General features: G+C 44.4%; 1 protein-coding gene across 1 annotated transcript; it reads right to left on the bottom strand.

The window, feature by feature from the left end:
- Positions 1-563: 563 nt before the first annotated feature.
- On the bottom strand, positions 564-26512 carry LOC102149499 (zinc finger protein 543). Its single transcript, XM_014734177.3, has 3 exons — positions 26264-26512; positions 14702-14828; positions 564-7423 (listed from the first exon to the last, which is right to left on the bottom strand). The coding sequence occupies exons 1-3, from the start codon at positions 26294-26296 to the stop codon at positions 6000-6002; spliced, it is 1584 nt and encodes a 527-aa protein (XP_014589663.2). The 5' UTR covers positions 26297-26512; the 3' UTR covers positions 564-5999.

Genomic DNA, 26512 nt, shown 5'->3' on the forward strand with positions numbered 1-26512 from the left:
TCCCTGTAAACCTAAAACACCTCTGAAAAATACAGTCTATTAAAAATGGTACATGTTGGGGTCGGCCCCGTGACCAAGTGGTTAAGTTCGCATGCTCCACTTTGGTGGCCCAGGGTTTTGCCAGTTCGGAGCCTGGGCGCAGACATGGCACCACTCATCAAGCCCTGTTGAGGCGGTGTCCCACACAGCACAACCAGAGGCACTCACAACTAGAATATACAACTATGTACTGGGTGGCTTTGGGGAGAAGGAGAAGAAAAAAAAAGAAAATTGGCAACAGATGTTAGCTCAGGTGCCAACTGAAAAGAAAAAAGGTACGTTACGTGAATTCTATTTAAAATTTGCAAAAAAAAAGATTTATATGTATAGATGAATGAATTTTGACAAATATACACACCCATGCAGTCACCATCACAATCAAACATAAAATACATCGATAAATCTAAATTTTGCTTGTATCTATTTGCTGTCAACCTACATCCTCTTCTCCTTTCTTGGCGGCAGGTAACAACTGACATGCTTTTTGACACTATAAATCAGTTTAAAATTTTTATATCTCCATATAATGGAACCATCTTTTAAAGACAACTTTATTGAGATATAATTCATATAACACACAATTTACCCAGTTAAAGTGTACAAGTCATTGGGTTCCCATATATTCACAGATATGTGCAACAGCCATTACAGCCAACTACAGAACATTTTCATCACCTCAAAAGTCCTTGGGGTCCAACCTCATGGCCGAGTGGTTAACTTCGTGCTCTCTGCTTTGGCGGCCCAGGGTTCACAGCTTCAGATCCTGAGCACGGACCTACACACCGCTCATCAGGCCATCCTGTGGCATCATCACACATGGAACCACTGGAATGACTTATAACTAGGATATACAACTATGTACTGGGGCTTTGGGAAGAAAACAAAAAGCGCAAGATTGTTAGCTCAAGGCCAATTGTCCTCACCAAAAAAAAAAAAAAAGAGACTGAATTTGGAGAACTGACATATTTAACATACTGTGTTGTCCTCATTTAAGAACATGATTAGTCTTTTGTTTTTTAGAAAACACTTTTAACTTATTGCCCTACCATGAAAACAAATGGAGGTATTTCTGCAACACAATTCCACATTTCATCTTTGTTATTGATCTTGCTCTCCTGAAAGCAGGGGATATATATCAGACTCTCAAAATGGGTCTGTTGTAGGACAGTATCCTTCTTCCTTTAAAGAGAGTTAGGGTCTCACCATGCTGCTTCCTCCAAATGAAACTGCCTTTCAAGACTCTCTTATCTCCAGATCTTAACTCTTTTTAGGTCCACATCCAGGTTGAAAGGCTCAAGAGTTGTGAAATTGATTATCGGGCATTTCCAATAAATATCTTTATTTTGTGTCTTACAACTCACTTTGGTATCTGGTGTCCATCAGACCTTGGTGCCTCAGTTAACATTTCCACTTTAATTTCCTGACACATGCTGCATCCTCCTCCCGTGATTAAGAGGACAAGATAGAACTTTGTGTCTATGGATAATCCTCATTTGTTAAGACTCAGGGAAAGCAACACCTTCCCTGGGAAGTATTTTATATCGTCTGCCACCACTCTGAATTGCTCTCGTATCACACAGCCAAGATTCAAATCTTCCTTTCACTAACTGTATGAGCTTAGTGTGTTCTTCATCTCTATTATTTTTCCACAACTACTAGAATGACTTTATTAAAAATTTTTTTTTTACATACAAAAAGCTGTATATAATTTATATATACAATTTGATGAACCCAAAATAAGCATACGATTTACCATCACCACAACCTGTGGCATAAACTTATCACCTCCAAAATTCCCCCCCCACCCTCGTATTACTCTTTTTGTGTGTGATAAGAACACTTAACATAAAGATATACTGTTTTAGTGTATCTCTAAGTATACAACAGTATTGTTTACTATGCACTGTGCTGTAGAGATCTCTAGAACTTATTTATCTTGTAAAACCAAAACTTTGTACCCTTTGACTAATACCACAAATTTTCCCCTCTGCCCAGGCCCTGGAAACCACCATTCCACTCTGTTTTTATATTTCTTCCTATCAGTGGTATCATACAGTATTGGTTCTGTATCTGGCTTATTTCAGTTAAGCATAAGGTCCTCAGGTTCACACACTTTATCGCAAATGGCAGGATTTCCTTTATGAAGGCAGAGTAATAATACAATGTACATGCCGAATTTTCTTTATCATTCATCCACTGACGGACACTTAGGCTGCCTGCATGTCTTGGCTATTGTGGATAGTGCTGCTATGAACATGGGGGTACAGATATCTCAAGGTTCTGCTTTCAATTCTTTCAGATACATGTATCTAGAAGTGAGACTGCTGGATCACATGGTAGTTCTATTTAGTTCTTCTGCAGAACGTCCGTACTCTTTTCCATTGCACCTACACCAACTTACATTCTCATCAACAGTGTGCAAATTTCTTTTCTCCACAACCTCATTAACATTTGTTCTTTCCTTTTCTTAAAAGTCATCCCAACAGGTGTGAAGCAATTTCTCATTGTGGTTTTGATTTACATTTCCCTGAGGATTACTGATGCTGAGCACCTTTTCATATGTTAGCTATTTTTGTGTCTTCTTTGGAGAAATGTCTGTTCAGTTCATTTGCCCATTTTTAAGTTAGGTTGTTTGGGATTTTTTTGCTACTGACTTGTGGACTGCTTTTATTTCTTTCATCACTGTTTTTTAGATTTCAGTTTACAAGGCTTTCACCTCTTAAGCTTATTCCTAAGTATTTCATTCATTTTTGATGCTACTGCAAATAGGATTGCTTTCTTACTTTTGAGATACGTTGTTAGCGTTAAGAAATGGAACTGACTTTTGTACTGATTTTATATCCTGCAACATTAATGAATTTGTTTATTAGTTCTAAGAAATTTTTGGTGGAGCCTTTAGGGTTTTCTACATACAAGAGCATGTCATCTTCAAACACAGATAACCTTACTTCTATTTGGATGCCTTAAAAAAATTTTTTTTAATAGCTAATTCCTCTGCCTAGGACTTCCATTACTATGTTGAATAGAAATGGCAAGGGTGGCCATCTTGCCTAGTTCCAGATCTTAGAGGAAAACTTCAATTTTTCACCACTGAGAATGATGTTAGCTGTGGGCTTATCATTTATGATCTTTATTGTGTTGAGGTAAGTTTCTTCCATATTTAACTTGTTTGGTCTTTATCATGAAAGGGTGTTTTGCCAGAAGCATTTGTCAGATGCTTTTTCTGTATCCATTGAGATGACCATGTTGTTTTTATCCTTCATTCTGTTAATGTAGTGTATCACATTGTTTCGCATACGTTGAACCATCCTTGCATTCCAAAGATACACCCCACTTGATCATAGTTATGATCCTTTTAATGTGCTGCTGAATCCAGTTTGCAAATATTTGCACTTTTCATCCATGCGCATCAACGATCTTGGCCTGTAGTTTTCTCTTAGTGTCTTTGTCTGGCTTTGGTATCAGCATGATGCTGGCCTCATAAAAAGAGTTTGGGAGTGTTCCATATTCTTTTAGTTTTTGGAAGACTTTACAAAGGATTTGCATTAATTCTTCTTTAAATGTTTGATAGAATTCACCTGTGAAACCATCTGATCCTAGGCTTCTCTTTCTTGGAAGTTTATTTCTGATTCAATCTCATTATCTATTTGTCTGTCGAGGCTTCGTTTCTTCTTGATTCAGTCTTGGTAGGTTGATGTTTCTAGGAATTTATCTAATTTGTTGGCATATAATTGCTTATAATAGTCCCTTGTGATTTAAAAAAAAAATTCTGTGGCATTGCTTGTAATGTCTCCTCTTCCTTTCTGATTTTCAGTCTTCTCTCTTTTCCTCTTAGTTTGCCTACCTAAAAGTTTACTTTTACTTTTGAGAGAACCAACTCTTTTATTATTTCCATCTTCTTCTAACTTTGGGCTTAGTTTGTGCTTTTTCTATTCTTTGAGGTCTATTATTAGGTTATTTTGAGGTCACTTTTTTGTTGTTGTTGGTGGTGAGGAAGATTCACCCTGGGCTAATATTCGTTGTCAATCCTCCTCTTTTTTTTTGCTTGAGGAAGATTAGCCCTGAGCTAACATCTGTGCCAATTTTCCTCTACTGTGAAATGTGGGATGCTGCCACAGCATGGCTGTTGAGTAGGTCTGCACCTGGGATCCGAACCCACAAACCCAGGCCGCTGAAGCAGAGAGACTGCAACTTTAACCACCTGACCACAGGGCTGGCCCCTTGAAATCTTTTTTTAATGCAGGAAGTTATCACTATAAATATCTCTCTTAGGATAGCTTTTACTGCATCCCATTAGTTTTGCTATGTTGTGTTTTCCTTTTCAATTGTCTGAAGATAGTTTCTAATTTCCCTTTTGCTTTCCTCTTTGACACAATGGTTGGTCAAGAATGCGTTGCTGAACTTAGATTTATTTGCAAATTTTTCCATTTTCTTTTTGTTATTGATTTCTAGTTACATTCCATTTTGGTTGCAAAAGACACTGGGAATAATGCCACTCTTCTTAAATTTGTCTTGTTTTGTGATCTAGCATTTGATTTATCCTGGAGAATGCTCCATGTAGCTTGAGAAGAATGTGTATTCTGCTGCTGGTGGATGGAACATTCCGTATACATCTGTTAGGTCCATCTGGTCTAATAGTGTAGTTCAGATCCACTGTCAACCTATTGATTTTCTGTCCGAAAAATCTGTACATTGTTCTAAGTGGGGTATTAAAGTCTACTATTAATGTATTATATTGCTATCTATTTCCCCCTTCAGATCTGTCAAAGTTTGCTTAATATGTTTAGGTGCACTAATGCTGAGTGCATATATATTTACAATTGTTATATTCTCTTGATGAATTGACCCTTATTATAAAATGATACTGCTACTTGTGATAGTTGTTGACTTAACATCAACCTTGGCACTCATCTAAACAGCTCTGAAGAAGGTGCGATGCAGGTGAACTCAAACTGTTGATCCTACCCTCTTCAATGCATCTTTTCTGCTTTCTGTGCTCCACCTGAGTGCTATAACCTCTCACCTGGAAACTAGAGCTTTCAAGAAGGTATTTTTATGCATGGATCATTGTCAAATTGGAGTTTCTGTGACAGAATGAGGGCTGGAACCTCCTATTCCACTATCTTGCTGATGCCACCCTGTATAAATGTTAAACTGAGCAAAGTCTTTTTACATCCTAAATAAAATGGCATAAAGTGATTCATTCTAGGTGTTCCTAATGGAATCCATATGATGCAGGTTCCTGAAAAGCACCACTTGTTGATGAAGATAAAGAAGCCCAAGGAAATAATCTGATTTGCTGAAATAGATGGAAATGGTAAGCAGCTGATCCAAGTTGGGACTCTAGGTCTGGCTGTCTGATATATACGCTGTTTAACCACAAAGCTTCACAAAATTGCTCCAAAGGTCTTGAATCCAGACATGACATAGATGATGATGACAACGATGGTGACATCAATAATGAACAGCAACATCAGAAGAGAGCATAAGTGCCAACCCACACACACTCAGGGAGCCATAGATTCTGCTCTCAGTTTTGTCATACATTAAACCATTTACTCTCACAACAGCCCTGTGAAGTAAATACTACATTACTAAATTACCCATTTCACCAATGAGAAACTGAGGCAGAGTGAGATTTAGTATCCTGCACAGGGCAATACAGTTCCTAGTCAGCAGAGTTAGGATTTGACACCAGGTGTTATGGTGTCAGAGACTGGGCTTCAGAGAACTATACCAAGCAGGAAACGTCATGCAGCCCTGTCAGGAGCCAGCAGCCTTGGAGAAAACAGGCTGTGGAGGCGTGAAGGAGAGGTGAATGCAAGGACTTAACCATGGAGAACAGGAGAGCAACGGAGGGGCATTTTGGTATTTCACAAGGTAGTAAAAAATAGTTTCCTACAGTGAGGATCCTATTATACTGGATGAAAGATGAGTGTTAAGTGAAGGCTGTTCCACATTTACTGGCTGATCTCATGTGAATCTGCTGGTGTTTTATGAGGTGTGACTTGAGAATGAAAGCTTTCCCCACTCACAGAACTTCTCTCTCCAGTGTGAATCTTCTTCATGTGTCGTTTTAAACTAGAGATGTAGCAAAATGATTTCCCACAGACTCTGCATTTAAAGGGTTTTTCTCCAGTGTGGGTTCCATGATGAACACAAGATGAGTGTTGGTTAACGGCTTTTCCACATTTATTGCATTCATGGGGCTTCCTTCCAACGTGCATCATCACGTGTTGACTCAAATTAAACTTGGAGCAAAAGCTTTTCCCACATTCTTTGCACTCAAAGGGTTTCTCACCAGTGTGCATCCAAATATGTTGGACAAAACCAGAGTAGTAGGCAAAAGACTTTCCACATTTACTGCATTCATAGGGCTTTTCTCCAGTGTGACTCCGTCGGTGCTCTGTGAGGTGTGACTTGCGATAAAAAGCTTTCCCACATTCACTGCATTCATAGGGCTTCTCTCCACTGTGAATCTTCATGTGTTGACTCAAATTAAACCTATTCGAAAAGGTGTTTCCACAGTCTTTGCATACAAAGGAATTTTCTCCAGTGTGGATACTATTATGCTGGAAAAAAGATGAGACTTGGGTAAAGGTCTTTCCACATTCATTGCACTCACAGGGCTTCTCTCCAGTGTGAATACGCTGGTGATATATGAGGTGGGACCTGTGTTTGAAGGCATTTCCACATGCCTCGCACTCTAAGGCTTTCTCTTGAGTATGGATCCTCCTATGTCGGACAAATACAGACTGGAAGGTGAAGGTCTTTCCACAAACACTGCACTCATAGGGCTTCTCTCCAGTGTGAATCCGCTGGTGATATGTAAGGTAGAACTTATCTTTAAAGGCTTTTCCACATTCTTTGCACTCAAAAAGCTTTTCTCCAGTGTGAATCTGCTGGTGCTGCACGAGATCTGATGTAGACCTGAAGGCCTTTCTACAGCGTACGCACTCATAGGGCTTCACTCGAGCACGAATGCAGTCAAGTTGTGTAAGATCCTGATTCCTGAGCTCACTGTATTCATAATGGTTCTTCTCTGCATGATCCATGGGGTCTGTAATTTGTCCGTGTGCATCACTTCCATGGAGAACACCTATTGGAGAGACTTGTTCCTGTAAAACCCTTGAGCAAAGACTGTCATCTGTCCCCAACTCACTGCATTTAGGGCTCATATTCCCAGGGCCAGCCTCCTTGTGGGGGTCTGTCACTGGCCTTAGGATTCCTTCCTGAATTTCTGATGGCACTTCCCGAGTTTCGATTTCTCCAATCCTGGAGTCCCTTGAAGCTCCCTGTGTCATCGATATCTGAAGTGAGGGTCCCTTGGACAAGAGCAGCTGAGAAATGGTTGGCTCTGTAGTCTCTGAATTTGCTCTGGCTCCTGAAAAGAATTCAATAAATAAGAGTGACCTACTAGTGATGCCAACATAGAAGAAACAAAATGACCACTTTAGAATGAAAATAATATCTCTGAGCCTGATATGTTTTCACATCTCTGAAACCCATGTTTATAATTTTGTTCCTTTCTGTTCCTTGGGCTCTTGACATTTAAAAAGGGAAACTCAAGAGAGCGATGCTGGGATGGAAGATAGATGGTCTGGTGGAAGACTCCTCCTTAGAGTCTCGAGTCAAGGAGGGTGGGCAGAAAAGTGATGACATTGCATTCAGTATGCTGACTCTAAGAGAGAACGTCTCATCAGGTGCTAGGAAAGCACAAGTAAGATGTACCAATTCCAGTCCACATGGGAGAGTGAAGAGATCACAAGAACTTTCCCAGGAAGTGCACCTTGAGTTGTTTCTTAATAGAGAGGTAGAAACTGCCTGACAGAGGAAGTGGGAGGGGTTGCTGCAGGCAAAGGAGACGTATGTACAAAACCAGTCTTGAGTGAAACCTCAATGCCTGGAGAGCTTCAGGGCATGAGAGAATGTTGGCGATATGGAGGCTGAGGCAGGCAGAGGATAAGCCCAGGGCTCTGACTCAGGTGCCAGTGAGCACAGTCACGGCCATTCCTCAGACAAGGCAGAAGTGAGCACAATCAGAGCAGACACACTGAGTCTGCTCTGCTGGAGGAACAGCCAGGTAAAAAGACACGTAGTAGATACAATCTGGATAGTGATAACTATAAATATTTACTTAGAGGCATTACACATAGATATGTAAATAGATAACAATATAAAGGTGTTCATCCTTCCTCAATGGATCTATAAATTCAATAAAGTCTAGATAAATTCACATCAGGGTTTTTCACAGTTCTAGAGTTAGAAAAATTCTAGAACTTATGTGGAAGAGTAAAGGGTCAAAAAGATAGGGCCAGATGATTCACCATTAAATTCTATGAAACATTTAAGGAAGAAATAATACCAAACATCAACACTATACAATCTCTTCCCGAAAACAGCAGAGGACAGAAGACTCTCCACTTCATTTTGTGAGGTTCCTGTTACCTTAATAGTAAAAGTAAAGCAGGTATTACAAAAACTACAGACTAATCTCTCTCAGATCATAGACACAAAAATACTGAACAATATATTAGCAACTGAATCCAAGATATGAAAGATAACACATCACAAAGAAGAGAGAGTCAAGGTAGAAATGAAAGGCTGATTGAACATTTAAAAATAAAAAAAAATCTTCTCAAAAACCTATGGAATAGAAAGGACTAAGTATAAATTTAACATGTGAAGGGGCCAGCCCTGTGGCCGAGTGGTTAAGTTTGTGCACTCTGCTGCAGTGGCCCAGGGTTTTGCTGGTTCAAGTCCTGGGCATGGATGTGGCATCGCTCGTCAAGCCATGCTGAGGCAGTGTCCCATCTGCCACAACTGGAGGGACCCACAACTAAGAATATACAACTATGTACTGGGGGGCTTTGGGGAGAAAAAGGGAAAAAATAAAAATAAAATCTTAAAAAAAAAAGTGCAGAATTTGTATGGTGACTTTGGAAACTTTGGAAAATAGTGTAAAATGGTAAAACTAAAGGCAAAAATAGCTACACATAAACACTGCACCCTAGTTGGTCAATCTGTTTCCCAGGGAAACTACCTTATATGTATAACTGGGTTGGAAAAATAAGTCGATAAAAGGTAGACAATGAAAGCCAGATTTGTCAGGGTCAGAGAAAGAAGTTACAAATAGGCAGGGAGGGAAGGCTAGAATGAACCATGTTATACCAGATTAGAGTTGAGAAGTAATTAGAAAATACACACCTGTATTTCTTAGCTCTCTTCTGAGAAGGTCTAGAAGCAACACCGTAGGAACAAGCCCACCCAACGCCTAGGCCTAGATCTTGGTTCCTAAATACTATTATTCAACAGTATTGAGGAAAAGGAAGCAGGGATCCTCGGAGAGACAGCTGACTCTATGGCAGTGACAGAGAAAAGAAATGAACCTCTCACAGTGCAAGGAAATAAGAAAGTCCTCAACAACTAAAGAATAGGGACATGTTAAAGGGACACAGGAGTCAACCTGAAAGAGCTCTCAATGTCCAAACCTGGAACAATTTGCACAAGAAAACAAATAAACATAACATTGATTACAACCCAAAGTATAAAACAAACATACATGAATCTACACTGATATAAATAAATGATCAATTGGATAAATAAATAAATGTGGAAGAAGAGACAAGTCTTCTCAATGGAGGATCCCAAGTAACACATGTAGATATTTCTCTCGTTGAGTATGGGCTGGAGTTAGGGACTCATCTCCAAAGAACAGAGTACAGAAAGGGAAAAACAATAATTTTACAGTCACGTAACCTGGTAGACACCACCTTAAATGAGTGATTAAAGTCCCCATCACCAGTAATGTCATGTGGAAATTATATATCCCTCATATGAGGTGATGAGAAGGACACTTCACCTCTGTGGAAGTCTTCTTAAAAGCCACAACCTGTCTCAACAGGAGCAAAGTATCAGAGAAACCCAAATTGAAGGACATTCTACAAGGTGCCTGACTGGTATTCTTCAAAATTGCCAATGTCACGAAAAATATGGCAAGGCTGAGAAACTGTCACAGGCCAGAGAAACTAAGGGGACATAACAACCAAAGGGAGTGTTACTCTACGTTGGATGCAGGAAAAGATAAAGGACACTTGTGGAAAAACTGGTGAAATCCAAATCAAGCCTGGACTTTAGTTAATAAACAGAACTTAACGTATGTAGCATGGTCATGTAAGATGTTAACGTGAGAAGTAATATCTTACGTTAGGAAGAAGGAAATATATGTGGAAACTCTCCATACTATTTATATAACTTCTCTGTAGGCCTCAAATGATTCTAAAATAAAAAATTTACTTAAAAATGAACTTCTGGGGGCTGGCCCTGGGGCATAGTGGTGAAGTTTGGTGCACTCTGCTTTGGCGGCCCAGGTTCATGGGCTCGGATCCAGGGTGCAGACATACACCACTTGTCAGCCATGCTGTGGTGGTGACTCACATATAAAATAGAAGAAGAGTAGCACAAACGTTAGCTCAGGGTGATTCTTCTTCAGCAAAAAAAAAAAAAAAAAAACTTCTGAAGGTTCCTTTGAAAGCTATACAGTAAGTTTTACATGTGGTATCAAAATTACACCTATGAAAATATTGTATGGGGCTGGCCCAGTGGCACAGCAGTTAAGTTTGCATGTTCCTCTTTGCCAGCCCAGGGTTTGCCAGCTCAGATCTCAGGTGTGGACGTGGCACCGCTTTGCAAGGCATACTGTGGCAGGTGTCCCACAAATAAAGTAGAGGAAGATGGGCACAGATGTTAGCTCAGGGGCAGTCTTCCTCAGCAAAAAGAAGAGGATTGGCAGCAGGTTAGCTCAGGGCGAATCTTCCTCAAAAAAAAAAAAATTGTAATAAAGAAAACAATTCTTCTAATGCCAATATTAAGGGAACTTGTGATTTGGGATAAAACCTTGTATCAATCATGATTCATCTCAAACAATACAGACAGGAGAAAATATGAGGTGGGTACTATATTAGATGATAACAATGCCAAACTTGAATAGTTGAATGAAATTATTCATGAATTGTCAAAAGTATTAATAAGAAGTTCTGTTCAATAAAAGGTTAAAGAAAGACAAAAGACAGAGTAAAAATTACAATAAGTTTGCAACACATATAGTTAATAGGACATTAATATAAGGAATGTAGAAAGATTTCTTTAACATCTAAAACAGAAGTTCAAAATGCTTATTAACAAAAAAATAAGTGAAGAAGCAAGGTCCCTGAGAAGGCAGAAAAAGGTATGATTTGGTCTCCAGTGCAGGTGTGGCATGAAAACCTCTTCCATGGAGGTGAGAAGGGAAGCTATAGGTATAAGACAGAGATGAACCTGGAAGGCCAAGGAGCAAGAGCAGAAAGACATGAACTGGGTTGCATGCTGAGACAGTGGCTCAGGGAGTGGTGATTGTTTGGATCAATGGTCAAGTGGATGGGGAAGGTGGTGCAAGAGACAGAGCTGACCAGAAACAAAGATCAGATGTGGGCCGACCAGTGAGCAGTGTGTTGGCATCACATTGCCAAGAGATGATGAGAGCTTAGACTAGGAGGTTCCTGGTGAAGCTCATGGAGGTGGCGGAGGTGATGGTTTCACTGGATGTGAAAAACAAAAAGTAAGCAAGATGAGGATGCTGGATGTTGGATTAGACGGAGGCAGAATGTTATCGGTTTGTGCAAGGTTGTTTCCCACCATCTCCACTGTCTGATTCACAGGGCCATCCACTGAAATTGTGGAGGATGGAGGAGTGGACAAGATCATGACTTCCTTCTTAGGCATGAAGAATGTGATGAGACATATGGAATGTAACTAAAAGGTAAGTATTAGGAAGACAGTCAGTTGGGCTGAGGAGGGGCTGGCTAAGCAGTGCCAGGAAGCAGGAGAGAGGCAAGACCATGACTCTGCAGTGGCACCCTTCAACACACTTGATGACTCCAACTGCCCTCAGCAGCCCAGATGTGTAGCAAACAAAGCCAGATGTTGAGCATTTACAGTAAAGGAGGTGCAGGAAGACAATGGAGTTAGGGATTGCTTCTGTCTCACAAATAGGAAGATGGATCAATGGATAGAGAAGGGTGGGATGCAGAGTGTAGGCACGCAGAGTAAGACAGGCTCTTTTCCTTCCGAGTCCAGAAGGGCATGGGAGAGATGCTGTGTGGTTGATAATCACTACACGAAAGGCCCTAATAGCTGACGTTTGTTGAGCTCCTAACTATGGCTTAGACATGGGGCTAAGCAGTTTCATGCATTAAATGATTCTATCTTCAAACAGCCCAACGAGTTAGAAATTATTATCACTTTCATTTTCCAAGAGTAGGCTGAGTGCTGCAGATTGGGTGAGTGTAAACCAAACCCCTCTGCTCTTCTTGGGCACCATTTCCCCTCAATTCCATTTCCCTGCTGCATCCAAAGAGGGATGAGCAACTAATGAGCTCTCATCAACAGTGGGAGAAGTGATGTGTGTGCATGCAACTGGGGGTGACTTCCATCCTTGCTCTCGTTTCCCCTCTGCCAGTGGAATGTTGCCAAGGTAACCATAAAGCCACATATGGATGACAGAAGGTACCTGCGTCTCTGAATAACTGTGTCATACGAACTCCCAGGCTGACCCACATGGACCCTGCCATGAGTGAGAAAAATATTTTTCATGTGTTGAGCTACTGAGATTTTGGAAGTTATGTTACTGCAGCAACATTAACTCAGCCTAACTTAGCTAAATGAGGCACAACGACAGCATGCAACTTCCCCACTGTCACAGGGCTGGAGAGGGGCAAAGGCAGGTTTTAAGAACAAGTGTTTGGAGCCCAGAGCCTCACTCTTACCTAATCAAACAGGTTCTTCAGCTGGTGGCAGGAAAGAATGGGTTGGGGTGAGAGGACAGAGCGACCTAAAGACTAAGAGCTCTACAGCAACCCAAGCACCCAAGGAGGCCACAACAAGGAGCTTCCCACGGAACTGCAGAGGCAGGGATCCCCTCTCAGGGAAGGCTGCCGTGACCCCCACTGCCTATTTCTTGGTCACCCGCCGGGACAGGCGCTTTGGGAAAGGCCTGTCTTCACTGTCCATAGCTCCTGCCTGCACTCCAGGAGAGGATCAGCTCTGGTTTGGGAACTGGATATTGTGTTTGTGGAAAAAGGAGTACGATATGCGTATTTTAGCAAAGACAAAAAGAATTGTCTCAATGCTGTCTGGGACTTCAGGATGGAAAGGAGACCTCGGAATGAGGCTGCTTTGTCCACAAACACAACACTGATCAGTGACCTGTGAACCAAGGCCAAGAACATCATTGGGTCCTAAAGGTTGAGTAAGGTAGTGCTGGCTGTCTAAACTGATCCATCTCCCTTACCTCCATCCTAGAGAGCCCCAAAACTGTTCAGATGCGGGTGTGGGACCCAGGTATACCAATGGCAACGGCACATTAACTATGACCATTGCTATTAATTGCTTTTCTTTGACCAACTTTTAATTATACTTTAACAGATTTTAAAAAAGGGAATCTTGTGTCAGTTTGAAAAACTGAAAAACCAGTTTCATTTGCCACAAGTGGAAAATTACTACAAGAAAATCAAAATAGCACTGTTAAGTCTCAGTGAACTCACAGTGCCTGCTCAGGGCTTGAGTCTGAGGCTGTCCCTTCTGTTGAAAAGGGAAATTACCAACAGTCCAAGGGCATTAAAGACTCTGCACAAAACAGATATTTCCTCCCTAAACAATCAGCAAGCAGGAAGGAAGAGAGAAAAAGGAATGGCTTTCTCTGATTGTCCATCAATGCCATTTGTTGTGTTTGTGCACCCTCCAAAATCATCTCCCATCCCAACAGAGGGTCATGGCCCAGACTTAAGGATACAGGACAGAGCATGTAGACATCAGGTGTCAAAGAAGCCTCTGAAATGGGACTGTGTTGTTTAGAATGACGGCAGTAGGACTCACACAGCCGCCTCTGGTATCTTGACTAGTTCACTCACTTTCTGAAGAACATCCCATTACCTACGGTCCTGCTGACTGGGCTGTGAACCAACCAAGCTTGGTCACTCAGTTTCCAAGTCGTGGGAATCTGGAGAAGGGATAGACTAGGGCCAGCCTGTGCTGAGCCCCAGGGTGAGAGGTAAAGGGAAGTGTGGGCTTGGGTGGTGGTTTCCTGCCAGGAGGACACCCATGCGGAGACAGCCAGCTGGAGAGAAAGACAGAGAAATGGAAAAAACATACAGAGAAGGAGAAACTCGGAACTGGGGATGTTTCTCAGAGTGAGGACAGGGGCAGGCACTTCTGGCCATGAACTCCTTGTAGCAGAAAAAGCCAGTCTGCTGAGAATGGCACAAGGAGACTCATAAAGAGACACAAAAATCAGAAGTCCCCGAGGCCAAGATCTAATCAGGATTTCTTCCGTTTCCTGACTTTAGGCTCTCATAGTACTGACTGGACATCCTGCCCTTGAATATTAAAAGGCACCCACAGTTCCTCCAATGAATCCTTCTTCTTTGATATCTGAGCCGTTTTGAGGGGAACTATGTTTCTTGCCCAAAATTCCTTGTGAGAGACACAGAACACTAGGCAGCAGAAGGTGAAACCAATGCATGTGACGGATGCGAGGAAGAGGAGGGCGTCATGTGGAAGGCTTCTGAACAAAGGGCAGGATGAAGGAGGGTGTACGTCCCCAAGGAGAGGAGCAGTGAGGCCTTACCCAGAGAGGCCAGGAGCCGACAGGTATCCAACATCACCTCCCAGTACAGGGTCCTCTGGGAAGTGTCCAGCTGCCCCCATTCGTCCTGGGTAAAAGTCACTGCCACATCCTTGAAGGTCACTGATACCTGGAAAGTCAAACAGAGGTAGCTTTGTTGGCCCTGGGCCATTGAGATGAGACCAGAGCCCGATGCTCAGCCGCTGGCAAAGGACCCTAAAGCCCCAAGGCCAGAATCACTGAGCATTTCCTGGGAGCCGATGGGGTTCAGGGGAGGCCGCCCCAAGATGTGCTACTTTGGCACGTGGAGTATTTTGAGCTGAAGGCAACTTACACCTTGTGGGCTCAACAGAAACTTTTACCTCTCTCTTGAGGAATTTAAGTTAATGGTCTTGCCTATAAGGAGAGTAATTACCAGAAATAACCTTTTTAATGACCTATCTGTAGGATAGGGTAGCATCTAATTCTTGAACATCTGCTCTTCTTATCCTCCTGTGAATTACCTCCTCCCCTTTGGAGCCCCAGCCCGCTATCCCATTCTTGGCCCAAGATGGCATAAATACCTCAGTTTACCTTTCTGTCTCTGAACTTCTCATGGATGAGGGGTTCCAATATGTATGAAATTAATTAAATGTGATTTTTGCCTACTAATCTATCTCATGACAATTTAATTCTGAGACCAGCCACAAGAACCCAGAGGGTAGAGGAAAATTTCTTTCTCTCCAACAGCTGGCGTAGCCGGCAGGATAAACTTCTCCAGCGGGACTCTGCTCCCTTTGAGGCTGCTGTGGCTGAGAGATCCTGGGACAGACATCTGACGAGCGCCACAGAAGGTAAGGGTTCTTACCCCATCAGTCCCCCAGATCTCTGACTGCTGCAGGTCCACTGGAAGCAAGAGTGCTAAGTCTCTTTTTCTCTTTCCTAAATTTAGATTAGCAGGACAAAATATTTGTGAAACTATTTCAATACTTCAGTAGTTTCTTTCTTTTTTTTTTTTTTTTGGCTTTATCTCTGCAAACCCCCATGTACATAGTTGTATATCTTAGTTGCAGGTCCTCCTAGTTGTGGCATGTGGGATGCTGCCCCAGCGTGGCCCAACGAGCAGTGCCATGTCCGCGCCCAGGATCCAAACCCTGGGCAGCTGCAGCGCAGCGTGCAAACTTAACCACTCGGCCACGGGGCCGGCCCTTCAATAGTTTCTTGAACTTAACAACTCCAGTGAATTTGGTAGACTACTCTTGGTTTTATTTTATGCATTTCCTCCCAGAGATGGTTGTCACAAGAAGGAAATTCCACAGGCAAAGTCAGCTCAAGGGTATTGCCGTCTGGAAGGGTTGCCCTGTGTGAGGAACCTCAAGCTACAAGGTTTTTCCTTCCATCCTGTTATGTGTCCTGAGAGCTTGGCTTTTCTAACCAGTGAGAAAATTCTCTCTGATCTCCACCAATCCAGGAGGTGCATATACTGGGGTTCATCTGGCAGCCAGTTGAATAGATTGGGGTTCTGAGTCCTGAGCTCTCAAGGGAGTTTGTCCTTCTTTCTTAAGACTATCTTTGGTCGTGAACTCTTTTTTGTATCATGGGGGTTACATCACGTGCACCCACTCCAGGGATGGCTCTTGTGTCCACGGTAAAGATTTATTCTCAGCCTAGAAAGTTACCTCCAGGTCTTTCCATAACGCTTACTGGATTGAATAGCTATTGGAATAAATATAAAAATGAAGATCCTACTTGTCAGTGGCCAGATGATGAATCTTTTGAATCAAATACGGAACTTCCATATTTGAAAAAACTTTTAGAGAGCTCTCATTCCAAGCAGCCGCCTTACTGGTATTTATGGGAGGATCAAATTGAAGAGAAAATCCAAAGAAGTGGCTAGCCTCAGGGAATCTCTTAATAAAATGAAAGAACACAAGACAGACCTAGAGTAAGGATTCAAAACCAAAGCTAGCATAAATTCTCCCTCTCCTCCCTCTATACCCCCTGAATCCCCAGCTCCCTGTCCCTGACCCTCCAGGTCTTTGCGATCACCGGGCCCCTGGTCTAAACCTCCCTCAGAACCCAGCTCCACTTCCTCAGCCACTTCCCTTAGATCCTAGGACTCCCACTTGTCCAGAAAACACCCACCTGACTGTTTTCACTTCCCTTTCTCTAGAAGACCTACAGAGGGCACTCAGGCCTGACCTCCAAGCAAGGCGGACAGGGGTCACTTGCGTCAATGCTGAACACCAGGAGTGAATTTAGCAGACGCAGTCAGGAAGGGCAGGAAGGCTCACTGTGCTGTCCCTTATGTCTCCTCCTACTTTCCAGGGTGCGATAAACTGGCCCTGCCAACTTCATACATTCACACGCAGTGTCCCTTGTGGATGTACTCTAGACCTCCTCCACAAAGAATTCAGGTCCCCTGGACAGCAGCCGATCTTTTAAATGATAAAACCCTCCTACCTCCACTGTCAGAAGATCCTACAAAATTGAGAGAGGAGTTAGAACGATTAGTGACTATTCATAACCCCACTGACTGGCTACTAAGGCGCGTTCTTCCAACCCATGGTTACACTGCAGTTAGCAGACAGGCCAGACAGCCTCTAGAGAAAACCCTTCCCGCAGGGGATGGCTCTGCTGCAGGCTGATATTCAGGGTTTAATGGAAGCTGTTTTAGAGGCATTTCCTCCTAAAGTTAATTGGCCAAGGATTGAATTATGCACTCACAGGGGAGGAGAACATCCAAAAGCCTTTGTCGAACCATTTATACGAACCTTTCGAAGGCACACTGCGTCAAACCCGGATGCCCAGAGCAGAGGAATCTGATTTCTGCTGCATGGGCAATTTTCTCCCCATATAAAAACACAAATTCAAAATAGTGTAGTTGGTTGGTCAGGGCAACTGTTACGCATAATGGAGGCTGCCAAGTAATTCTTTGAAAATAGTTTGCTGGAACGTAGAAGGAAAAAAGAGTTAAAAGCAACAATTCTTGCTCTGCAACTTGAATCTTTAGAAAGACAGAGCAAGATATGGAAAAGGCCTTAAAGGCTGTTCAGAGCCTCCCCCGATTTGCCTCCAGACAAATGCAGGTATTGTAAAAAAGCCAGGACGTTGGAAAGGAAATTGTCCAGTGCTTAAGAGAAAGCAAACTGCAAGAAGTAACACCCCTCCTCTCAGGTCCCAGTCTGCCCAGGTTCATTTTTCTCCTCTTGAGGGGCATTTCCCCCTCAAATGATGGGGTCAGTCAAACCTCAGTCAAACCCCTAAAATCGAGTCCGGAACTGGATTCTTAATTGATACTGGTGTGACTTTCTGTGCCATCCACTCAGAGGACTGTTCAGTCTGGTCACCTGTGATGCTATTCAAGCTGTTGGAGTCTCTGGCTGGCCTATTTCGCTGCTCACATCTCAGCCCACTCTAACATTTTTAGGCCCCCTTAACGCTCATCATGCCTTTCTGGTTTTCAATTCCTCACCAGCAAACCTTCTTGGCAGAGACTTGTCATGTAAATTTAATGCCACCATAAATTGTAATGAGAAAGGCGTTTTTCTCTCTCTGACCTCAGACCAAACTCTGAATCTCCCCCTTTCCTTACTAGAAACTCATCTTGATCTAAATTCCTCTGAAGATGAGTTTCTAAAAGATGTTCCACTTAGCCTTTGGGCCACACATGCAAATGAAGTAGGACTGCTACTGAGTGCAGAACCCGTGCACATTCCTTGGAAAAAGAATAAACTGCTGCCATCATAGCCTGATACCCGCTCTCCAGGGAGGCAGGGCAGGAACTGACTCTTAGCAGACTCCCTTCCGCAGCACGGTGCGCTGGTGGGCACCTCCTCACCCTGTCACACTCCAATCTTGCCAGTGAAAAAGGAGGTAAATTTGACTCACATGGGAACCAAACCTATAGATTTGGACAAGACCTCAGAGCCATAAACTCTTTTGTAATTCCTCGGCATCCAGTGGTTCCTAATCCAGCTGTTATTCCTACCTTGACCCCCGCTGAGGCGGCCTGCTTCACTGTGACTGACCTCTGCTCAGCCTTTGCTTCGATCCCATGGCACCCTGGTTCACAACTTCTTTTTGTATTTACACTTCATGGGAGACAATTCACGTGGGCTCACCCACCTCAGGAATGCTGTGAGTCGCCTCAATGTTTTCCCAAATCCTTACAGCAGACTTCGATTCTGTAGCCGCTACTCAAGGCTCTACGCTTGTCCAGTGAGTGGATGACCTTTTACTCTGTAATCAAACTAAGCAGGCAGTGCTTACAGATCCCCTTCTTCTCCTAAAGTCACCAGCTGAACAACGCCAGGAAGTCTCCAGATCTAAACTTCAGTGGGTACAAGTGACTGTTACCTACCTAGGACACGAGATTCCCTGGGGCATTTAAAAGCTCACCTAAAGCGCCTTGAGTTAATTTTGCCCATCCCTCTCCCCAAAATGAAAAAACAGTTACATAAAGCTATTGCCGCCAACAGATTCCTAATTTTGCAGCCCTTGCTAAATTTCTGTACACCCTTCTCCCAGCTCTCACCCCAGAGCCGATCTCCTGGCCTTCAGAGGCATTTACCTCCTTTGAAACCTTAAAATTAGCTTTGTCCAAACCCCAGCTCTTGGCTTACCTAATTTTGACAAACTTTTTCATTGATATTGCCATGACAATAAGGGGATTGCTGCAGGCATTCTAGGACAATCCTGTGCCTCTCAGATCCGACCTACAGCATACTTCTCATGCCAGTTAGACCGTGTGGCATCAGGTTTGCCCCCATGCTTCGTAGGGGGGGCCACAGCTGCCACCTTGACTGACAAAGCCAGCGCTCTGACTTTAGGCTCCCCATGTTCCCCATGCTGTGCCTGCTACTTCACAAGTTCATAGGATGCAGCACCTCTCAAGGGCGACAGACCACCGATGAACAGGCTCTTTTAACCAACCCTTCCATCACCTTATCGTCATGGCACATTGAATCCAGCTACTTGACTACCCTTCTCTGATGATGGAGCACCCCACTCTATCCCACTTGATTGCCTTGCAACTACAGAAATGGTCTCAAAGCCATGACAGGATCTCAGATATCCTTTCAGATAATCCAGATTTCTATTTTGTGACAGCTCCTATAAACGAAATCTCTGGGGAAACATAACAACTGGTCATGCCATAGTCTTCCCACAGGAAACTCCTAGGCACGCTCCTCGCCCACTGTAAGACAGGTCAAGCTGCTGGACTCGTAACTCTCACTGGAGGCTGCCCGAGAGCAAAAGGGAAAATGCCACTATTTACAAAGACTCCAGATATGCTTTTGGAGTCTGCCAAGCTGTTGGCACAATTTGGAAATCCCGTGGATTCGCAACTTCTGCAGGAACTCTACTGCTAATGGGCAGATGATTGCTGCACTGCCACAAGCTATTCAGCTCCCTTCTCAAATTGCCACTGGTCACCGTTCAGCCCACACTAAGAGGACAGGCTGATAAAGCTGCAAGGCATGCAGCTCACCAAGGACCCCCTTATCCTTTCTCCATCCAATTTCTAAACCTGTCTTTATCCCTGACTGATATTATTAGCTATCAGGCAGATGCCCTACGATCTGAAAAAGACAAATGGATACAAAAGGGTGTAGAACAATGATCAGATGGATTACACACTGGGCCACACGGACCTCCTGCAGCCCTTTTTTGTCTTTTTGGCTTGCACTTATCTCCCCCAAGCAGGACACATGTGCAGACGGAGGGTAGTTACAGAGCTGAAAGACAATTGGTTTTGCCCCGGCACCCACAAAATTTCCAACCAAATTATTTCCCAGTGCACTACTTGCAAATCTCACCAAGTTTCTGGGAGAAATCAGCGTACCCCAGGAAGTCCTCCCAGGCCCTCATTGCTCTTTGTGGGACTCCAAATGGACTTTACAGACTTGTCCCCAGCTTTAGGCTATTCTCACTGTTTACTGTCTGCATGTTTAGTGGATGGACTGAATGCTACCCGACCAGACATGCAGATGCCAGAACGGTAAAGAAATTAATATCTGAGATTATTTGTCATTTTGGCATTCCTTTATGGACTGAATCAGACCAAGGAACTCATTTTATAGCTGAGATGAACTACTTGCTTGCAAAAACTCTGGGGTACTCAAATTTCATACCCTACATCATCCTCAATCGTCTGGGCAAGTGGAACATAAAAATCTAGACATAAAAAGGACTTTAGGAAAAATGTGTCAGGAAACCAGACTTAAACGGCCAGAATATATAAAGATCCTTGGCCCTTACAAAGATCTGGAACACTCCAAATAGGAGACATGGATTGACCCCTTTTGAAATAGTTTTTGTACACCCAATGCCTCTTGGCATCTCTACATCCTGCATTTCTGGATTAAGTGAATATTGTGGGAACTTAAGCGAACAATTTGATGCTAGCACTAGCTCTATACAAGAACTAACTAGTATACTTGGAGCACATCACCGACAGGTAAAAGGGCATGGCCTCCACCAACTGACCAGTCTTGCCATCCCTTTGGACCATGAGACTGGGTGTACCTCCAGGTCTTGAGAAGAAAACACGTGCTGTTGCCTTGCTGGGAATGACCTTTTGAAGTCCTACTGACCACCTACACTGCCATCAAAACAAAGGAAAATCTTCCTGGATCCATGCAAGCCAAGGCCAGAACAGACCCAGGACATTACTCTCAAGACAACTGGGAGACAGTCCCCGCAAGTGGCCTTCAACTAAGGATTTCCAGGGCCAATTCCCAGGCCCCAGAAGCAGCTGGCCCCACAAAGCAGACAGCTTTCCCCCAAATCGCGGATCAAGAAACCTTGCTTTCACCTACTCCCCATTTCCGTTTTTAACATACATACACACACAAAAACTCAACAGCTACCTTTTCTTATTAATGAACCTTTTTTTCATTTATTAATCAGTTATTAGAAGGCTGCCTGGAGAGTGCTCTCCCTATCTATGCTGTTTCTCCTCTCTAAGTCTCCACTATGGGTCTTTATCAACCTGTGTCTTGCTCTTTCTAACCCTCTCTTTTTCAACAAGTCGGGCACAGACCAAACGCCCCCCATGCCATTTACCAAACCATGGCCAAGTTAACTAATCAATCTGACTGTTGGTTATGTCAACATCTAGACAGCTCAAAGGAACCTAAACTAGTCTTCAATCCTGCCGATGTGCACGCCTGGTGGGCAAAGGACGGAAGACAGACAAGCGACAGGATATGGTGTCCACAACAAGAAAAACACCACTCTGCCTCTTCTCCTGGTGAGGCATTTAGGCCCTGGAAAACCTCACAAAGGGTCACGGACTGCCCCTCGCCCAGGTAAAGACAATAGGTGGAAACTTTTTCCTTTGCACTGAAAACACACAAGACACTGGACCTTTCCTGGGTGAAATACCAGGACAATACTGCGATCAAACTCTGTGGTTTGATTCCACAGGTGGCATCTTCAAACCTCTCAAGAAATTTGTGACTCCAGCATCACCCTTTTTGGCACAAACATCTGCCAAGTCACCCACTGTCCGGGACGGCTCACAGGCCACCCCTGTACAACTTGAGCTATTGTAGCTGTCCCCACGATTAAGCTTCCCAATATCACACATTGTATATGGGTGGATAAAAAATCTGGATTTACTTGGCTGGGTAACAGAACCAAGCTTTACAGCCGGCAAAACTAGACTACAGGCCTCCTATACCAGCTACTTTGCAGTCTGTTCTGCTCTCGCAGACTGACAGGTGCACATGGAAGATGGAGGTGTTTGGACACTAACAGTAGCAATGGCAAAGGTCTTGGAATAATCCAGACCCTGGGAATTACAGGTTTCATTCTAGCCTTGTCTATAAACCACACTGGTATTTTTATGTGGCAACAAAGTATATAAAGAGTTCCCACCTAAATGGTCAGGACACTGGACTTGGGTACCTGGCTCCTTCTATCAACAAATACTCCACCCGAAATGCCAGCCAACTTACATACATGGGCTCCTTTGTTCACAAAGTCGTGCCACATACACAGGCCACTGGAGAAATCAGAATCCACTTGTGTATCACAACTCCAAATTCTTTTCAGCACTAAGGGTCTTATTCTCAAGCTTTGGAAATTATGAACTGGAAAAGGCAATCTTAAATCTCTCCATGATAATGGAACAAGAGTTCAACACTACTATGCAAACTTTGAAAATACACCAGTCAGAAGTCGAGAGGTTAGCCTCTGTGTTACGCCAAAATCACCGTGCTCTAGAAACACTGACTGCCCACCAAGGAGGAACCTGGGCAATCACTGGTGAAAAATGTTGCTTTTATGTGAATCAAACAGTTTAAGTAGCATCTAACTTACATTTATTGAAGAGAAGATTAACACTTTCCATCAGACAAATGAAGCAAAGGCATTTTATTGGACTGACCTATTCCCAGGCCTGGGGAACTGATTTAACAGGGTGGGGGGAGACATGCTCCAATTTGTTCTTCTCTGTTTATTCATTCCCATTCTAATCTATGTTTTTATCTCCCCTTGCAGATTTCTTACCACTTGGCTACGAATTTGTTTTCTCTCTCCACAGTCACCAGCTCAACTTTTAATATGTGAAACTTCCAAGAAGTTTCAGAGGAGGGAGTTGGTGGGGTTCAGGGAAGGCCGTCGCAGATGTGCCACTGTGGCACGTGGAGTGTTTTGAGATGAAGGCAATTGAGACTAGGCTCAAGAGAAACTTTTATGTCTCCCTTGAGGAATTAAAATTAAGGGGCTTGCCTATTACCAGAAATAACCTTTTACTGACCTATCTGTACGATAGGGCAGCACCTAATTCCTGAACATGTGCTCTTCTTATCCTGTGAATTACCCTCCTCCCCAATGAAGCCCAGGTCCCTACCCCATCGTTAGCTCGAGATGGCATAAATACCTCAGTTTACTTTTCTGTCTCTGAACTCCTATGGATACGGGGGTCTCTGTATGTACAAAATTCATTAAATTTGATTTTCTCTTATTAGTCTGTCTCATGTCAATTTAACTCTTAGACCAGCCAGCAGAACCAAGAGGGTAGAGGAAAAGTTCTTCCTCCCCAACACAGCCTAGCTGTGTCAGGCTCCAAGGGGAGGCAGACAAGGTCGATGGACAGACGGTGACTATGTTAGAGACAAAAGCCTTCTATGCTGAAACCACTCACAAAAGACACAAGACAACAGCAAGGCCCCATGGCCTGAGAGGCACAGACAGCCAGGACTCTGGGAATGAAGAGGAATAGGGGGAACATGACAAGGATCATAATCCCATCATGATGAAAGCAGCACAGCTGAGCCTCACTGGGCCCCAACGTGTGCCTGCATGCTGCTGAGGCTCCACATGCCATACTCTAGCAGTGACTAGTTCCCAGCTCTGGAGATAGATTCTGACTTTCAATACAGCCTACTGAGAAGGGTACTTACTTGCTCTATAGCCTGGGGGAAGTCGACTTATTTCTCTGAGCCTCGATTTCCACATCAATAATAATAATAGCCCCCACTTCACTAGCTAGTTGTGAGAATTAAAGAAAAAAATGTTCATGAAGCAAACGCTGGCGTGCATGGCACAGGTCAGTGCTCAGTGTGTTTTTCCTACTTTTATTAATCCTCCCCCAGCTAGGATGTCAATGCCATCATCATCTCTGGGGCACAGTCAGTGGCATGAGGCTCACACAGCTCTAGCAAGTCACCCAGAGTCACGCGGCCCTGGAGCAGAGGCAGAAGTTGAACATCCAGAAAAGACTGCACCATCTCGCCCTCCTGAGAGGTGTCTCAGAGACACTCCCTTCCAGCGTGCACACACTTCCCTCTGGCTGGAAGGTCTCAGCACAGTTAAAGGGTTAAATGAGGGCCAGCTGTTGTGGATGTTTAGTTGGTATTTTTCCTCTTTGCTCTCAGAATACCCTGAAAAGCAAAATCAACCAAGCCCCCTATCTCTGCTTTTGTAACTCTACCAGATTCTGTGCACAGAGATTCCACAAAATGCACAGGTGGGAAAGGGGGTACTTTATGTAGAACCAGCAAGGCCAGGGAAAGACCCTTCCGAGACACTGGTGCAGAGCTGGGAAGGGAGGGAAGAGGCAGCTCTGCACAGATGGGGCGGGGGCAGGAGGTAGGGAAGGCAGTTTGCAGAGCTGAGGGAATTGCAAGGGCAAAGGCTGAGATGTGGGAAAGAGCTCGGAATGTTCAAGACAGCTCAGCTGGAGGGCAGTGAGGAGGAGGCATGGAAGGAGAGGACAGAAGGGGAGGGGGCAGAGGTGGATGTAGGTGGGACTTGAGGCTATGGGGGAAAGTTTGGCTTTAAGTGTGACAGGAGTCCCCAGAGGGGAGAGTCACTCACTCATTATGCAGTTATGGAGCACCGGTTACAGGCCCTGTACTGTCCCAGGTATGAGGATAAGGCAGAGAAGAGGAGCTCACGTTCCAGGGTTGGGGACAAGGAATGCAGAATACAATCTCGAATGGCCATGAGAATTCTACAGACAATAAAACAGAGGAAGGGCTCCAGAGACTGGGTCGACTTTAAATGGGGTGAGTGGGGAAGGACTTTTCAAGGAGGGGACAATGGAGGGAGCGTGAAATGCAGTGACAAAGGGAACCACATGTGGCAAATGCGCAAGGAAGACAAGTCCTGACAGTGATTAAGAGTATGACAAAAGTAAACAGGGTGCCACGCTAGGGAGTAATCCGGGGCCTGTTGCATGTTTACGGCTAAAAGACAAACCACTCCTGCACACACTCACCACTGAACATGGAATGGGTCTGCTTTTCAACGGTGAGTGTCTAAACGGGTTCACCACACACAGTTGCAAGTCAACCCCACTTGCAAGAATCAGATGGCAATTGCAAAAGGTGAATTCAGGGGCCTTCTTGCCTCCCAGCCTGATCTGCCATCTTCTGTGCCATAGCAGAGCAGCAGCAATTCCAAACGCGTTATTCCCACCCACCTTTCCCCCCGGGCTATTCCCCTTCCCACCCGACTCATCAGCTGTGTAGAGGTTAGAGCCCAGGAAGGCCCATGGGCCAGATTCTTCTTGGGGTGAGCCCCTAACATCATGGCGGACCCAGGAACGCGGCTCCCTGGCAACACAGCAGACAAAGCTGTTCCCTGGGCAGTGCTGGGGAACAGAAGCACATAACACACGTTCCCTCTCCAGTTCCCTAAACCAAAAGAGAACAACTGTTAACACTGCCATTCTACACCCGACGAAATGGAGGCCCAGCTTAGGCAGGGAAGTTGGAGAGGTCACAGCCCTGGGATGGGTGAGGGCAGAATCCACACTGAGGACTCAGCAGCCCTGTCCCATCCAGCGGGAAGGTCCATGCGGACTGCGCGCACTGGAGAGATTCTGAGAAGCTACATTCCCTCTTCCACACCGCAAACCGGTGACTGCCAGAAATGAGGACCTCGCCATGCACACTCCAGCCCGCATTCCATACCATGGGCTCCGAGTGACTCCATGCCAGGGCCTGCAGACCCAATGGCACCGAGGGGAAGGTGAAGACCCCCCTGGATAGCATCTCCCACATCAGGACGCCGGACAGTCAAGGTAGGGGTCCGAGCGGGTAGGGATCTCGGACACCCTCCACACACCTGTGTCGGGTCCATGATTGCCAGCACCGTCATGGAAGTCTGTGTGCGCAGCAGCGCCCAAGACGGGTCACTCGAACCCTCCCGCCGGTCCTACAAGACACGGGCGTGGCTCTCGTCTCCTTGGGCGTTTCTCCGCAAGGCGCTGAAGTATCACCTGCCCGGGGAGCTCGTGCGCGAACAACCGCAGAGGTTGAAAAGAACGAACCTGCCCAAGGCGCCGGAAGTCCCGCCCAACAGGGCAGGACGCAC

This window comes from Equus caballus, chromosome 10, assembly GCF_041296265.1.
Source record: "Equus caballus isolate H_3958 breed thoroughbred chromosome 10, TB-T2T, whole genome shotgun sequence".
NCBI lineage: Eukaryota > Metazoa > Chordata > Mammalia > Perissodactyla > Equidae > Equus > Equus caballus.